The sequence below is a fragment of the Macrotis lagotis genome, chromosome 1, assembly GCF_037893015.1.
Source record: "Macrotis lagotis isolate mMagLag1 chromosome 1, bilby.v1.9.chrom.fasta, whole genome shotgun sequence".
In the NCBI taxonomy this organism is placed as follows: domain Eukaryota; kingdom Metazoa; phylum Chordata; class Mammalia; order Peramelemorphia; family Peramelidae; genus Macrotis; species Macrotis lagotis.
In genome coordinates this window covers 797,542,279-797,559,899 of record NC_133658.1, presented here as the reverse complement: position 1 = coordinate 797,559,899, position 17,621 = coordinate 797,542,279, and the positions used below count along the sequence as shown (strand labels likewise).

The window sequence follows — 17,621 nt, the reverse complement described above, 5'->3', positions numbered from 1 at the left end:
TAATTAATGATTTAGAACATTTTTTCATATGGCTGTAGATTACTTTGATCTCCTCATCTGTAAATTGCCTTTGCATATCCTTTGACCATTTGTCAATTGGGGAATGGCTTTTTGTTTTAAAAATATGACTCAGTTCTCTGTATATTTTAGAAATGAGTCCTTTGTCAGAATCATTAGTTGTAAAGATTGTTTCCCAATTTACTACATTTCTTTTGATATTGTGATCTTGGTTACATTGGTTTTATCTGTGCAAAAGCTTTTTAATTTAATGTAATTGAAATCATCTAATTGGATTTTGGTGATGTTCTCCAACTCTTCCTTAGTCATAAGCTGTGTTCCCCTTTCCATAGATCTGACAGGTAGACTGGTCCTTGATCTTCTAATTTGCTTATAGCATTGTTTTTTATGTCTATGTCCTGTAACCATTTGGATCTTATCTTGGTAAAGGGTGTGAGGTGTTGGTCTAATTTAAGTTTCTTCCATACTAACTTCCAATTTTCCCAGCAATTTTTATCAAAGAGGGAATTTTTATCCCAGTGGCCAGACTCTTTGGGGTTCTCAAACAGCAGATTACTATAATCATCTCCTGCTTTTACACCTAGTCTATTCCACTGGTCCACCCCTCTATTTCTTAGCCAATACCAAACAGCTAAACAACCTTTTTTTGGACCTCAATTTTCTCATCCATAAAATGAAAGCATTGGGCTGATTAATCTTCTATGATCCCAAATGTGCTTTCCAAACTAAATCCTATTCTGCTATGCTACAACCTACTTATGTCTACTGTGGATGTTTATAATTTTAACTTTTCATAGATTCATAATTTTTCAATATTCCTAGCCAAGAGACAATTGGATACTAAAGCAATGAGCTTCTGTATAACAGGTTAGTTTGGGGTTTTTTTTTTTTTTAGGTTTTTGCAAGGCAAATGGGGTTAAGTGGCTTGCCCAAGGCCACACAGCTAAGTAATTATTAAGTGTCTGAGACTGGATTTGAACCCAGGTACTCCTGACTCCAAGGCCGGGGCTTTATCCATTATGCCACCTAGCTGCCCAAGTTTGGGATTATAAATACACCCAAAACTATGTAATTTCCCAGATACCTAAGTACAGTCTAGGTCTGCTTTTGATATTGATAATGTTATCCATCAAGACTGCCAATTAGCAGTGATTCTAAAGGTTCAAATTAGGTTTGAAAGCAAACCTAGTGATATTTATTGTTAGTCTCAATCACTGTGGTCAATAGATCTCAGTCAAATCTTTTCCTTTTATTCCCAAATCCAATATCTTGAGGTTGGAAGTCCATTCCACTTTTTTGGATAGCTTTGATTTTGGGGGGAGTTTTTTCTTATGTCAAAACGAAAAATAACTTTTTTGCTATTTTTATAGATGAAGTCACACATTTAATTCCATAAATATTGATTCAACTTTTTTATTTACAATGCCCAATGTTTCCAAATGACCAAACTGGAACTTGAACACAGGTTTTTGCCTTCAAGTCTTTAAGATTCCAATGAATGGATCTCATCAGGGCAGGAAGATGGGAGAAAGGGCTCTAATTACTAAGTTTATTGAAATTAATGACTATGTTCTCTATTATTGCCTTCAAGCCTAATTTGGGCTTCTGGGATCATTGCTAATTGGTAGACTTGATGACTAGCATTACCTTCTCTGGCCTTAGAATCTCCAAAGAAGATTTAGATTAGTCTTGGGTGAAGTGTTAATCATGTGAAGAAAGCCCATTGAGTTGTTTCTTCATCTTGCCTAGACTGGTATTTACAGGGTATTGAAGAGATACAGGAATGGGAAGAATCTTTTGCTTGAAGATCTTACAGAACAGGAATCCCTTATTATTTCCAGAGGCAACCTAGTTTATTTCTTATTGTTTCAAGGTTTTCACTTTATATCAAAGCCTAAATTTATCCCATTTCAAATTATTCCTAGTTTTACCCTCTGGTGCTAAAGAATAACAAGCCTAATTCTTCTTCCATGTGTCAAACTTTAAAATATTTGAAAACGGAAATCATATTTCCTCTTCTCTGTCCAAAATGTCCCTACTTCTTTCAGCTGCATTTGCATCTTAGGTGGCCCTTGTCCAACCCTTCAATATTTTTTCCAAAATGTCACTCAGTGACACACAGTGAACACAGTGCTTTAAATTTGATCTGAACCAAGATAGAGCAGTGAATATATATCATCTTTCTAGTCTTGGTTACTTGTCTCATAATATAAGATAACCCAAAGGTTTTTAAGTTTAACACGTAGCCAAGATTGCATTAGTTATTTTGAGTGTCATATTGCATTATTGCCATGTACTGAGCCTGTAATCTACTAGAATCCCTACAAATTTTTCAAATCAGCTGCTAGCTAGTCAGGCAGACTCCATTTTGTCCTTGAGAAGCTTTTTTGAACCCAAGTATAAGACTGTACCTTTATTTCTATTTTATTTCTTATGAGATTTAGTCTAATGTTCTAACTAATTGAAATGTTTCATCTATCATAAAACACTTTAGATATTGTTCCTAGATTTGCATAATCTGTAAATTTAAGAAGTATACTGTGGGGATGGGAGGTATGGAAAACACAGTTGCTTTATTAGCTGAGTTATGGTCCAAATTTCCTTTGTAAATTAAAACTGTTTTGAAGGGGTGGAGATGCTAATGTTAGGGGAAAATATGATTTAAAAAGGCATAAATATAAGTTATTAATTAAAGGAGGTAGGGAAATGAGTACAACCTGGCATTATTTTTTCTTGATTAAGCTAGGCTGGCTTGATATGTTAGGAACAGAAATTGGTTATTTGAAATGCTGATGGACATCTAGGTAAAGATGTTCAAGAGATGTGTGGGAATGAATTGAGAGTAGTAATTAGAGATGTTTTGATTTGAGAGTTATAGGATCTTGAAATCTTAGATTTAGAATTGGAGGGAACATTAGAGGCTATCTTGTTAAAAAAAATCTTCATTTTACAGATGAGCAAACTGAGGCCCAAAGAGGTTAAATGATGTACCTTTGATTACACTGGTAGTAAGTTTCAGAGCTAGAATTAGAACTTGATTCTCTAGCTCTAGATCCTTTTGCTTTATTTGAGAATTCTGAAAGAGTAGGTTTTAATATTAAAAGAAAATGAACTATGTTTTGAACATGTTGAATTTGAAGATCAAGTGGTGAGGTTCAAATATAGATGTTCAGTAGAACCAGGATATCTGCTTGTCCAAAAAGTTAGAGTTGTAATGAATCTTTAGAGCTTTCTGTTTTAATCTTTACTTGACCAACAATATCTCTTCTAAGATCCAACAAATATTATTCAGCCTTTATTTGGAGTAATTAGATTTTGGAAGGTTCTAATAGAAAGTATTTTTGTTGTTGTTTGTTTTTTTAATGCCTTAATTCCACCGTGACTTTTATCCACTACACTTTAGCTAAGTCAGGTAAGTCTCATCCCTTTCCCACTTAGCAGTCCTTCAAATAAGATTTGATGACAACTATTATGTCTCCTTAGGTCTTTTCTTTTCCAGCCTAAATATTCCTAATTCCTTAATTTAATCAACCTGCCCTGTTCTCTCAGGACAACTTCATAAGGAAATTCTCTAGTTAGTCAATTCTAATGTGGGGGCTTGGAATTTAACATAATATTCTAGATATGTGACCAGGGCAAAGTATAGAAATGATCTTTGAAATCTTGGAAGCAATTGACATCACCTTGGGAGAGAAAAAAAGAAGGCCAGAACAGAACCTTGTGGGACACTCTTCTTGGGAGTGGGAGATGGATGACTAACCAGCAAAGAAGACTCAGAAGGGATCTAACAGATAGAAGAACCAGGAGAGAATCCAGCTCAAAGAGAGTGATTGACAATGTCAAAAGTGAAAGAAAGGTCAAGGAGGGTGATGACTGATAAAAGAACTTTGGATCTAATATTTCACAATTTAATCTTTGGTAACTTTTGAGGGAGCATTTTCAGTAGACAGAAGAGGGATGAGGTCAAAAGCTGGATTATAAACAAATGAAAAAACCTGGGTATGTTTGTAAATATTGGGAAGGATTCCTGTACCTGTATTTAGGGGAGAAGAGGAAAATAATTATTGTTTTGAACTCCTGGCATTTTGGGTCTAGGTGGGGTGTGAATGGGGAAGGATATGGACCTAAGAAGAAGAGTTAGTCTTTTTTTTCTTTTTTTAGTTTTTGCAAGGCAAATGGGGTTAAGTGGCTTGCCCAAGGCCACACAGCTAGGTAATTATTAAGTGTCTGAGGCGGGATTTGAACTCAGGTACTCCTGACTCCAGAGCTGGTGCTTGCTGCCCCAGGAGTTAGTCTTGATAAGGAGAATGGCTACCTTTTTCTGAGAGATTGGAGCAAGAAGCGGAGCAAGGGTGATTGAAAATACAGTTATTTAAAAAAAAATACAATGATTTTGAGATCTTAAAGAAGGGATAAAAATAATGTTAATTTAGCAGTAAGGGCCCATTTGAGATTAGATAGTATGAATTCTTAGTGTTTGATTGGCAGTGTTATGTTGATGTTTGGGGGGTTTTTTGGTGTTTGTTTTGTTTTGTTTTTTTGCAAGGCAATGGGGCTAAGTGACTTGTCCAAGATCACACAGCTAGGTAATGAATTTAGGTCCTCCTGACTCCTGTGCTAGTGCTCCATCCTCTAGCTTCCCTGGCAGTATTACAGTTTATAGTATTTTGGGATTAGGAATAGAGAAGGTAGATGGTGGGGGAAACCCCAGGTTGAAGATTAACAGAATATGAAGGAACAGTGGAGGCCCTTCCTAGACTGACTCAGGGCTAATGCTTTCTTCTCTTTGAAATTGCTTCCAATTTACCCTGTATTCATCTTGTAGTTGAATAGTTATTTTCCTGTTTTCTTCATCATTAGAATGAGAACTCCTTGAGGGTGGAAATGCTGTTTTTAAAATTAATTTTTTAGTTCCAAACTATCTTCCTTCTTCCCTCCCTCCCTCTCTACCCCACACTAGAGTAAGCCACTATTTGAGAAACACATACACACATATAAAACTAAATTATGCTTAGTTCTATTTATCAGTTCTTTTTCTGGAGGCAGATATCAACTTCCTTTATAGGCCCTTTGTAGTTGATTTGAATATTTATAATACTCAAAATAGCTTAGTAGTTTACAGTTATTCTTTGAACAGTTTTGCTGCCACTGTATGCAACATTCTCTGCACATTTTGTTCTTCATTATTTCATATTAGTCTTTCTGTGTTTTTCTAAAATTAATCTGCTTATTTCTTACAGCACAATAGTATTCTTTCACAATCATATACCACAACTCATTTAGCCATACCCCAGTTAATAGGCATCCTCTCAATTTCTAATTCTTTGCCATCATGAAGAGAACTCTTGTATTTAGAATACATATTCTTTTTATTTTTCCTTGATCACCTTGGGAAACAGACCCAATAGTAATATTGCTGGGTCAAAGGGTTTTCATTACTCTTTGGGCATAGTTCCAAATTGCTCTACAAAATGGTTGGATCAATCGGTTCACAGTTCCACTAACAGTGTATTAGTGTCCCAATTTTCCCACATCAGCAATATTTGTCATTTCCCCCATTATCGTTTTAGTGAATCTGATAGGTGAGATAGCTCAAGTGTGCATTTGTTTAATCAATAGTGATTTAGATAATTTTTTTCATATAACTATATGTAGCCTTGATTTCTTCAGCTAAAAAAATTGCCTTTTCATATCCTTTGGCCATTTATCATTAGGGAAATGATTCATATAAAGTTCTCCATATATTTGAGATGAAAACTTTATCTAAAAACTAGACTTTTTTTCTAGCCCCATTCATTACCAATACCTTCCCTCTGAAATTGCCTCCAATTTATCTTGTTACTCATCTAGTAACCGAATAGTTATTTGAATGTTGTCTTCTCCATTAGACTGAGAGGTCTTTGAAGATGTTCATAGTGTTTTTGCCCCCCCCCCCCCCTTTTCCTAGTCTTCTCAGTACTTGGTGAAGTTCCTGGCATAGTAAGAGCCAAAAATATTGATTTATTTACTTAGAACATGAAGAATGGTAGTGCATAGTTGTACTGCTTCCAAGACTAAGAATGAAGGAAAGTAAGAACAGAGCAGGGATGCCCTGAGAGAAGAGATTTGGATGGACAGATTAATAAATAAAGGTCATGATGAGGATAAAGAATAGATTTGGGAGGAGTGAATGACCAATGAAGAATATGTGATTCTAATTCTGTCATGCTCTTCACAATTAGAATATTGTCATTGGTGAATTAGAAACAAAGATCCTTAACATCAGTGGGAAAACTTCTTTTTTAATTTTAATAAATGATATTTTTATGATATCAGTAAATGCATTTTTTTTTAGTTTTTGCAAGGCAATGGGGTTAAGTGGCTTGCCCAAGGCCACACAGCTAGGTAATTAAGTGTCTGAGGCAGGATTTGAACTCAGGTACTCCTGACTGCAAGGCCACTGCTCTATCCACTGCACCACCTAGCCACCCCAATGCATTTCTTAAATATATAAATATTTAAATAATACTTGCTTCATAGGACAACTGGGTGATACAGTGTATAGAGCACCAACTTGGAAGGCAGGAGGACCTGAGTGCAAATCTGGACTTTTGATACTTGATACTTCCTAGTTGTATGACCTTGGCAAGTCATTTTAACCATCTCTAGTGTCATCTGCAGTCGTTCTGACTCCTCTGGCCACTGGATCCAGATGGGTCTGGAGAAGAAAATGAGGTTGCTGACTTAGCACAGAATACCCTCAAATCCAGTTCACTTGCTTGTCATGGCATCCTCTCCCTGATGTCATAGTCTTCTTTGAAAACAAAGGACAGACATTATCATCAGCATCGCTGTCATTACCTTATTTTATGTCATTATTTAGCTAATCGTTGAATAAAGTTAAATATATAGTTGAGCCTTTTGTAGAGTCATATCTTTTTGATTTTCTCTTGATACATGTATTTCTCTGGTAGAGAAAGCTTTTTTTTTTTTTTAGGTTTTTGCAAGGCAATGGGGTTAAGTGGCTTGCCCAAGGCCACACAGCTAGGTAATTATTAAGTGTCTGAGGCTGGATTTGAACTCAGGTGCTCTCTCCACTGCACCACCTAGCCGCTCCCACATTTCTTTCTAATCATTTATGAATCTAACTCATTATCCAGTTACAGTGTTTGAGATATATGTACTGATGGACATGGATAAGCTCTCTAGGTAATCAATCCATTCTGCAAAGAGATGATTTGATTTTTTTTTTCTTGTGTGGATAGAGTAGGCTCTTACAGTGATTTATGAATTTATGGATCACATTGAAGGGACTCTGCAGTGGTCCAACACTTGATACATTTAGAACAATATTATCCACAAACAGGAATATCTGGAGCACCTCACTATGCAGGGAATCCCTCTTTGACTTGTACTTTGTTCTAGACACCCTCTGTGATAGAAGCAAATACCCTTAACAAGCCTGTTTTATTCCTCACTGATATTAATAACTAGAATTTTCTGAAACAAGGTTATATCTCTGTTGTTGCATTTTTCAAGTATTCTTGACACATACATGAAAGCTACCCTGTTAGAAGGGAACCTTTAAGCTGATGTTTTGCTTTATTGAATCAATTACTTTAAAAAAAAGTCACCCATCAAGCCTAATGAAAGTTTAGTTTCTTTACACCTTTCAGCCAATTATATGACCATAAAGATATGGTGTCTAATATACCAGATTTTTGGAAAGCCCACCTACACTCCTGTACAATAAAGAAGTTGGACTAGATGATCTCTACAGTTTCTTACTGCTGTGAGTCTATATACCTATTTTCTAAAATTATGCAGGATGCTACCAGGTAGTTTTTTTAAATGGTTGAAACTGTCAGCTAATTTATGTTAGCTTTGCATCCTAGTATACATTGAATGTCTTTCCCCCCCATGTGTTGGTTTTGAAATTTGTGAAATAGTATTATCTGAGAACCTCTGTAATGTTTTTTATCTCAACTCAACTTGAAGAGGGAGGAACCATGGAGGCAGGAAACAGGAATAATTAAATTTCTTTGAATTACAGTGAATCTTAATCTGATGTCATGTTGTGACTTGAAAGGGACCTAGGATTCTTAAAGGCTATGCTGTATGAATGCAAATGATAGCAGGTTCTATTTAGGTACAGAGGCCTCCAGGGCACAGACAGACTGACTGATAGTCAATTAACAAGTATACATTAGGTGCTTACTCTGTGTCTGGCATTGTGCTAAAGACTAGGGATACAAGAAATAGAAAAACCCAGTCCCTGCCCCCAAGGAGCTCACATCCAAACATGTAAATAACTATGTACATCTAAGATATATTACATATATAATATATATAAATGGAAGATCAACAAGAGAGAAGTCACTAGCAGTGGAGAGGGAGATGGTGTGGAATGGACCACCCAGGCAAGGCCTCTTGCAGAAAATGACATTTGAACCAAGAATTAAGAGAGGCTGAGGCAGCTAGGAGTCTGGTATAAGGAGGGAGAGCATTCAGGCATGAGAGACAGCTGGTAAAAATGGATTATCCAGTGTGAGAAGCTGTAATTAGACCAGTGTAGCTGAATTGTAAACGAGGTATGGGGAGCAAAGTGTAAAAAAGATGGAAAAGATAGAAATGGGCTACGTGATAAAGGGCTTTAAGTGCCCAGCAGAATTTTATATCTGATATTAGGGGTAATAGGTGTCTACTGGAATTTATTATGAGTGAGGGAGTGTTGACATGGTCAGACCTATACTTTGGGAAAATCACTTTGGTAGCTGAATGAAGAATGAATTGGAGTGGGAAAGGACTTGAGACAAGGAGACCAACCACAAGTCTTTTTTTAATAGTGTGGTTGTGAGGGCCCATACTAGGACGTGACTGAGTAGAGAGAAGGGCATCAGTCTGGGAGAAGTCATGACAGCAGAAACAAGATTAGACTACAGATTAGTTAGGTAGGGTGAATTTAGTGAGGATGAAACTGAGATTGCAAGCCTGCTTGACTTGGGAGATTGGGAGAGCTTGTAACGCCCTTGACCATAATAGGAAAGTTGGGAAGAGGATGTTGTTGGGTGAAACAATAATGAGTTCTTTTTTATATATGTTTAGGTTGAGATTCCTGTGTGACATCTATTTTGAGACTAGTTAAATACATTATAGTGAAGGTTGTATACTTGTTCATGATTCAGTTATTAATTTTTGGTAATACTAATGCACATTGTCTACTAAAATTGTTCATGAAATCATGAATCTTTTCAAAATACAGAAGTACAGGATGACTGCTGTTTGAAAGGATTATAACAATTTGTTTTTGTGATCTTGTTCAGAGAAATATGAGAGAATCTTTTTTGTTCAACCTGAGTATAATGAAATTTGTTATATAGAAATTTAACTGTATATAAGTCACCTTAAATACTCCTAAGTAATAATTAGTCTTCAAAGTTTTCTCTGTAGTTTTACTCCTCATTATTTCTAGTACAGTATTAGAAACAGATGTTCACTCTGGCAGGACTTAGGAACATTTTTGTGCCATGGACTCCTTTGGCAGTCAGTCTGGTAAAGCCTGTGAATCCCTTCTCAGAGTAATTGTTTTAAATAATTGAAGCTAATTCTCATTGAGAGGCTGGTAAAAATAGCAGTGTCATTTTTTTTCTTGTCCAAGTTCCTGGACTCTCTGAAATCTATTTATAGACTCTAGGGTCCATGGACCCCAGAATTAGAATCTCTACTTTATAATGTGGTTACATATAAAAGATTTCAGTGAGATAAAAGTACTCAGTTTTTCCAGTGGCAAAATAGTGTTAATATTGGTAAAACCAAATGAATTGTTAAAGCAAATGAAAGTGAAAAATAAGATACTTTGAGTATTCTTTGATTTGTCTACAACTATTCATTTTCTATTTTGGGGGGAACCACCTGCCACCCCAAAATATTCATTTTGACATGTAAATATCTATTTTGGCCTGGAATCGTAGTACTGAATTATACTATCATTTGAGTTGAATTATTCAGGTAAATCATTAGAGGAAATAGTTTTAGTACTGATATATGTTGATTATTGAGAAATTTATCATAACATTATGAAATTCTTTTCTGTAATTTTTCCTTTTCTCCTTGGCCAATTATGGGGAATGTTTGAGAGTTGTTTTTTCCTCTGAGTTTTTTTACTTACTGAGTGTTTTTTTTATAACGAATATTTTTCTTTTTCAGGACATTCAGTCAGAAGAAGGCTGCAATTGAGAGAGAATATGCACAGGTAAGCTCTGGGGCAAAATTTCTTAGCACAGTCTCATTTAAGGTATTTAAAAATTACTGGCTGAAAAAATCAGAGTTGCCAGAGGCTGATCTCCATCCCTTGGAAACCTTGCCTCCTTTCTACCTTCTGTTTTTGAGAATTCTTATGAGGAATTGAATTATTTCCTTATCAGAAATTACTTTCTGGGAAAAGTCATCATTTATTATTATATGTGATAATAGTTCTGTGATTAATAACTCTTTATTGTTGTTATCAGCAATTTCTATAAATGCTAGAATCTTTGACTTCTAGAAGGTTCCCATCCCCTCCCCTTCCTCTATTCTTATGAGACTGGTCTTTGTAAAAAAGAGGAATTAAGTTAAATATATTATATTCTGCAATATTTATTGAGTTTCTTGCTCTATAAGTTATAGAATTTATAACTGCATCTTAGTAGTTATAAAAAGGTGAGTGAGAGATTTCTATTAGAACACAAGAATTTTCTTTCTTTAAAATTATAGCCTTGGTTAAACCTAAATAATTAAGTACTATCTGTGCTAATATAGTACTGATATTCTTATCATAGGTGTATAGAGTTAATAAGTATACATCTTAGCAGAGGAATAGCTTGTTGGAGTCTGGAAGGTTTAGATTTGTACATTAGAGAGAATTTTCTCTATAGAAGCATTAAATTTTAAAATCCCAAGCTTAAACTTATTTTGACGCTTGATTAACTAAACCCAGTCATAAATAACTCATTTAGTGAATTGAGACTCATTTGATTTCCCAGCTTTTTGTGACAGTCCCTCTATTTGACAATATTTCATAGAAAACAGAAAATAGAAGAGGAGTGTGTGTTTGTGTGTGTGTGTGTGTGTGTGTGTGTGTGTGTGTGTGTGTGCGCGCGCATGTTTTTAATTTATAGACTGTCTTTAAACTTTAGTTTTTTTTATACTGCTTAGTAAGGGAGTTAGATGTTTTTAACATATAGAGCAAAAACAAGGTTGGGACCTAGTAGTCTCAACACTATTACTATTCATGTTTAAGGTAGCTTAGTATATGGGAAGAGAAGAGTACCTGATAGTTTTTCCCTCGGGGCAGATTAAGAAAATAGGAATAAATTTGCAGTGTTAAGGATTCTGAAATACCAGAAACTTTTGACAATATGAATTTTATGAGATACAAGAAGTTAAAGAAATGATCCTGTTTACAAAGGGGTGGGAAGAGAGATGGGACAGCATTCACACTGGAACCCCAGGACTAGTCCTATTTATCAGATTCATAGATTTTAAATCTGGAAAAGACCTTAGAAATTAACTAGTTCATTTCCTTTATTTTACAGAGGAGCTAACTGAGTAAGTGAAGACCAGAAAGATTAAATTACTTTAAAAGCCACATTTTTTGTAATCAGTAGAGTTGGGATTTGAACCCAAGTCATTAGCTTCCAAATATAACCCTTTCTTCTATACCATACTGCTTTGGCAGTATCTCTGTAAGTACCCAACACATCTAGAAGGGACTCCTTCTTTTCTCTTTTGCTATCATTCCCCCTTTTTTAGATAGAACCCCAAACCTAGAAGATTTAAAATATATATCATACTGATCATCACACCCGAGACGAGTAGAAAGAGGAAGATAGACAGGGTTCAAGATTGGGGAAATGAAGAGGAATGGGAGGAAACCTTTAAAGATTTATTAATAAATAGGAAGTAGCATGTAATTTAAAAGATAAGATATCTAAAGAGAAATGGCAACCATCTATGATCTGAAAGAAAAAAAGGTTGATGCTATTTTTGTTTAAGTCTTTGAAATAAGATGTAGGTTCAGATCTAAGATAGGACTATTTAGGTTCTCAGTGAGTTTATTCCTAGATCTGGAAATGGAAAAAAGGGGACCAAGTGTACACTATGTACTAAAGGCTGTACAGAGATTTTTTTTTTTTACTCCTTGAACAAATAACAAGAGGTCAGAATTTTTGTCATCTCAAATGCCTACAACACAGCCCTTAACCTGAAAGTGAAGTGAGGAAAGAAGACCTCCAAAATAGTTGTCACAATGTCTTACCACTCTATATGTCCCCTTAGTTCTTAGGAAAACTCCTTAAGTCCTTAATCAGAGCCATATATTTTTACTTCGCACACAGTTCTTAACAGCCTTGGTTATCTGGGTTTTTAACCTTTGACCTACTGAAGGCCTAAACTAAGAAGAAATGGAATATGGGGATTGGGCTTTTGACAGTGCAGAATTGATAGCAGCCTTGATAGCAAAGTGAAGGTAGAAAGTATAAAGAGATATGTGTTAAAACTGAGAATAATAATAGTTGAATCCTCAAGATGAAGACATATGCTAAAATGTCTTAACTTACTGAAATTCTTCTTTATTACTCAAATTCCTCTTAATGGTATGGAGGCAACCCTTTATAAACTCTGCCATGAGAGCACCTACTCTTTAGGCAAGGATGTGGTGAACCTAGATGGTGGCATGAAGAGTCAAAGAAGGAATTAGCTCCCATATGTGTACTCCAGCCAAGAGCTAAAAATCACATTAGACTGAATAATGATCAAGAAATCTCAAAACTAAGTAAACTTAAGTCCTGTCTAGTTTGGGCTTGTACAAAAAGACAGCTAAGGATACTAATAAAGGCAGAAAGAGCATAGGTAAGTAAGTCAGCAATGTGTCAGGATGGACCAGCAATGCACTGGGAGAAACTAAAGTCTAAGGTCTCTGAACCCAGGGGCAGGGAAACTTTATTCCTCAGATAATAAATTGTAGTAAAGGACACAGGGCTGGAAACTGAAAGCCTTCCAACTATTGTAAACCCCTCTGTTGCTAGAAGGTTGCTAGAAGGTTGAAGGTTGCTAGAAGGTTGAAATCTGTTGCTTCTTTGAATACAGAAACCCAGCATGGTATAATGGATAGGGTTGGGGGTGGAGGGTGAGGATTGGGAATGTCTAATTTCAAATACCAACCCAGACTTTAACTAGATGTGTAACACTGGGCAAGACACCATAGCACTCTTCTTTGGTTTCTTATCTTACTCTTTTCTCATTGAAAAATGAGAAGTTTGGACCCAGTGGTCTCTAACATATCTCTAATGTCTCTTCCGTCTCTAAATCTCTGATCATACTATGAGATTGTGAGCATGAGGTCAGGATTAAACAAAGCTCCATCAGCCCATCCAAGAGTGCAGCCCATCCAGAGGCAAAACTAATCAAATCATAAACTAAAACTAGAGCTATGAATAAATAGGGTGCCAAATCTGAAGAAACAACATGGATCTAGAGATACCTACAAGACAAAACTGAGGTGAAGAGAATAACTCCAAAAAAATTACAACCCCAACTTTAGTTAGGCTAATCATAAAACATTACAAAAGTAACAGAAAGAAATGGAAAAAGAGAAAAGAAAAGTTATAAGTAAAAAAAGAGTTCTGGAAGAAAGAACTGAAGGGAGGGAAAATATCTTACAAGAGAAGGTAGAAATTTATCCAAATAATGAACTCTGAAAATTAGAATAAAGAAATAGAAATCAATGATTATACAAAATAAGAAAAAATTAAGTCAAAATTAAAAAATGGGGAAAAAATAGAAGACTTTCAGATATCTACTGTCAAAAAAACTGACCCAAAGAATTGGTCAAGAAGAAATTATTTAAGAATCCTGAGACTCCTTTAAAATTATGACCAGAAAAAAACCCCTACATATTGTAATATGATTGACCATATGGCCCAGTGAAAATAGAATCCACCAACTACTTGTTGACTTCTTTGTAACTCCAGCATTTAGCACAGTCCTGGAAAGTAGTAGGCACTTATTAAATACTAGGTGACTAAAATGAAAGTGCTCAGGAATATCTTAGTCAATATTTAGAGATTCTAAGTGACAGAAAAGAATAGTGCTAGTCATCAAAAAGAAGGATTCATATGCACAAGAACTCTAGGCAGGATGACACCAGATGCAGCAGATGCTCCTATAAAGGACAAGAAAATTTGGGAATGGTTTTACAAAAGGAAGATGATAAAGTTTGTTACCTAGAATAATTTACCTTGCAAGCCTGCATATAATCTTAGTAGGGAAAAATAGAATGTTGGTGGAATATTGGATTTTCAAATATTTCTGATGAAAGACAAAAATTTGTTGCAAACTTTGAAATGCAGAGAGAAGAATCAAGAGAAACTTGAAAAGATGAATAAATCTGTTTGAGCCATTGGAAAAGGCTATACAATCATAATGTGCTTATATTCTAAAAGGGGAATAGATGTAAATATCCCTTCACAATCTTAATGTTTTCAAGGGTCACATAGGGCCATTTAGTTAGATAATCAGAGGGCCAGGGATGAGCTGTTCTAATAGTTTACTTTCTAACAGTCTGAGTTCTCATATTCTAAGAGAATCTATTATGATGTAAATATTAAAGATAAGGGTAAGAACTCTTATCCTAATTAGGAATTCTTGGAGGAAGAAATTAAGGTATTTAATAAAAAATAAAAGGTTGTAAAGAAGCCTGACCATTAATTCAGAGAAAGAGAAAATAGGGACAAAGTGACAAGTGAGTGATTATGGTCACTACTTCCAGTATCGTGCTCATATTGTTACATGTAAACAAATGGTCATCCCTTGGACTAGACGATCTTGAAGATCCTGTCATCTTCTAAATTCCATAATCTTTCCTAGTCTTTCATCAGAAGCAGCTGAAGTTTTCTTAATAGAGTTTTTCTTCACATACTGTAGGACACCAAATTCCCTTAAGAGTCCAGCTTTTACAAACCCTAATATAAATGTAGGAACTTAAGGCCAGAGAACTAAAGTGTCTCCTTACAGGCAGTGGTGAGAGCATATCTCCTGACCTTTAATTGTTCTTTCCACTAGACCATTCTGCTTTCTTTCATAGGGACACCTTCACAGCATTTGAATAACATTTCTACCACTTCTACTAGAGCTGTGCAAAGAAGTTTCTTCGAAGGAAAATGATTTAGAATATGTTTTCCTCATTCTCTGTGTACTGAATCAAATGTCATTTTTATCAACATCTTTATTTTATATTTTCTTGGTCAAACTCACTCCTGTATCACTGAAAACAAAAAAAGCAGTCTGCTTCTCTTCCTGTTTTTTTGGACTTTCTGTGTAGCCGGAGAGTCTTTGTATTTCTGTTCTAGTTCAGAGGGTTTCAACTTCTGGATGAGGCTGAGTGACTTTAGCTACTTAAGTGACCTTATTGATAGTACTCTCTCCCTACTTTCTCATTACATATAATTCTTTTCTGCCTTTTTCTACAGCCTCCTCAGAGGAGCTATCCAACAGACTCACATTCTCCCTCTCCTTTTTTATTATCTCAGGGGTGCCAGTTCATTCTTGTGTGATTTCAGTCAATTTAATGTGACTGTAATACATGAAGATTACATGAGGAACATCATATTTATTGCTCTCTTACATTACCCCTTATTTTAGATCACATATTACATTATTTCACCTGACTGTCTTGTATCATCATGCCCTTCCAAGGCCCTTTTTCAGTGGACAAGTATCAATAGCAACTTTAGTTTTAAAAACAATTTTACTTTAAACAACATTTATTCCTGTTAATAAAACTCCCATCTTTTGACATATACTTCACCCTTAAGTTAAATCCCTTTTTCACACATTTGAACATTTGTAAAAGGCATCCAGTTTTTGAAAGATTTGGTTCTGCATTTTTAAACACCTAATTGGTCAAACCAAAAAAAAACATTTTAAAAATTATCTATTTATTTCTGCATCTTCAACTGCATATGATTTCTTTGTCAACTATGTTCATGTTAACAGGAATTGAATTTTGCTTTATAAATTAACTGGTGGAGGGAATTCCCAGATAAGAAAACTTCCCATGCCAATTTTAGTCATCTCCTTCTCTGCAACTTAGAGTTTTAGAGAATTGTCTTGAGCCCTGAGATAAAGTTCTGGGGCTTGGAGTCAGGAAGACCTGAGTTCAAATTCAGTCCCAGGCATCTACTAGTCTGGGTAACTTAACTTCTGTTACCTCAGTTCCTTACCTTTAAAATGGGGACATCTCCCATGGTTGTTGTGAGGAACAAATAAGATAATAATTGTAAATCACTTAGCACAGTTCCTGGCACATGATTAGAGTTATATAAATGCTTGTTGTTTTTCTTCTTCTTCATCATCATCATCATCCTTGCTTAGGGTCACAAAACCAGTATATTATAAGAGACAAGGTTTAATCCCAGAGCTTCCTAGCTACCTCTCTGTGAATTTAGTAATTCAATATAAATACAATGTAGTACATTGATTATACAAGTGTCTTATCCCTACACAATCCCAGCCACCCCCCTTTCCTGACCCCTGCCCCAAAAGGGAAGGGATAATATAGAGAAATTTATAGAGGAGATCTTTAGATAGTTTTTTTTAATATTCAAGGATAAAGCCATAGACTATATTCTATAGAACACTCCAGAATTAGCCCCTCACATATTATGAGGTTACACTTTTCAAGCAGAAATATTCTGACTGATATATTGTTGGTGGATTGTGAATTGGTTTGATAACCACTCTGGAGAGCAGTTTGGAACTCTGCCCAAAGGGCAATAAAACTGTGCAGACCTTTTGATCTAGCAATAGCACTATTAGGTCTGCATTCCAAAAAGATCAAAAAAAGGAAAAGGGCTTATTTGTAACAAAAAGTATTTATTTTTGCCTCTTTTTTTGGTGGCAAATAATTGGAAATTGAGGGCATACTCTCATTTGGGGAATAGTTGAAAAAATTGTCATGTATGATTGTGATCTTATGTTTCCTCCATTGAATTTTAGGTTTCTTGAGGGTACAGACTCTTGCTTAAACTTTGTATTCCTAAGGCTTAGCTTATGCCATACACATAGCTATTATTTTATAAATATTCATTGAATTGAATTAAATAAAAAAGAGTGTTGAGTGTCAAGTGGTAGGATTAAATGAGCTCTTCATTGTCTATGCTTTCTCTGTCCTTGGAAATCCTTTAATAAATCACCCAAAACTCCCATATACAATTTATACAGAGTTAAAAATTAATTTCTTTTTATGGAGATCTTGGAATATAGTGCATCATGCCAATCAATTGACTGCAGAATGTGAGGAGTTAATTGAGAAAGTGAGAGAGCAGCTTGATGACAAGATGACCAGTTCAAATGTATAAGTGCCAACCAGAGAATTGATTTTATGTTGACAGTGGGAAATACAGTGACTCCAACTCATTCATGGCAAAATTTCTAAGGATAAGAACATTATGCTCTTTTCAGGGAATTCTGAAGTAAAAGAAGACACAACCTGGTAGAGAATTATTTATACTAGATGAGAATGTGAAGCACTGAGCTTTTCAGGGTACCTGTAATATTACTTCATTATCTGTCTATCTGCCTGCCTG

The 17,621-nt window shown here is 35.3% G+C and overlaps 1 protein-coding gene across 2 annotated transcripts in view; it reads left to right on the top strand.

Annotated features, from left to right (window-relative positions):
• FCHSD2 (FCH and double SH3 domains 2) overlaps positions 1-17,621 on the top strand; it is a 335,963-nt gene that overhangs the window by 60,117 nt on the left and 258,225 nt on the right. For both annotated transcript variants that reach the window (XM_074216801.1, XM_074216802.1), the window contains one exon: positions 10,204-10,249. In XM_074216801.1, coding sequence (XP_074072902.1) covers positions 10,204-10,249 — 46 coding nt within the window. The remainder of the gene's footprint in view (positions 1-10,203; positions 10,250-17,621) is intronic.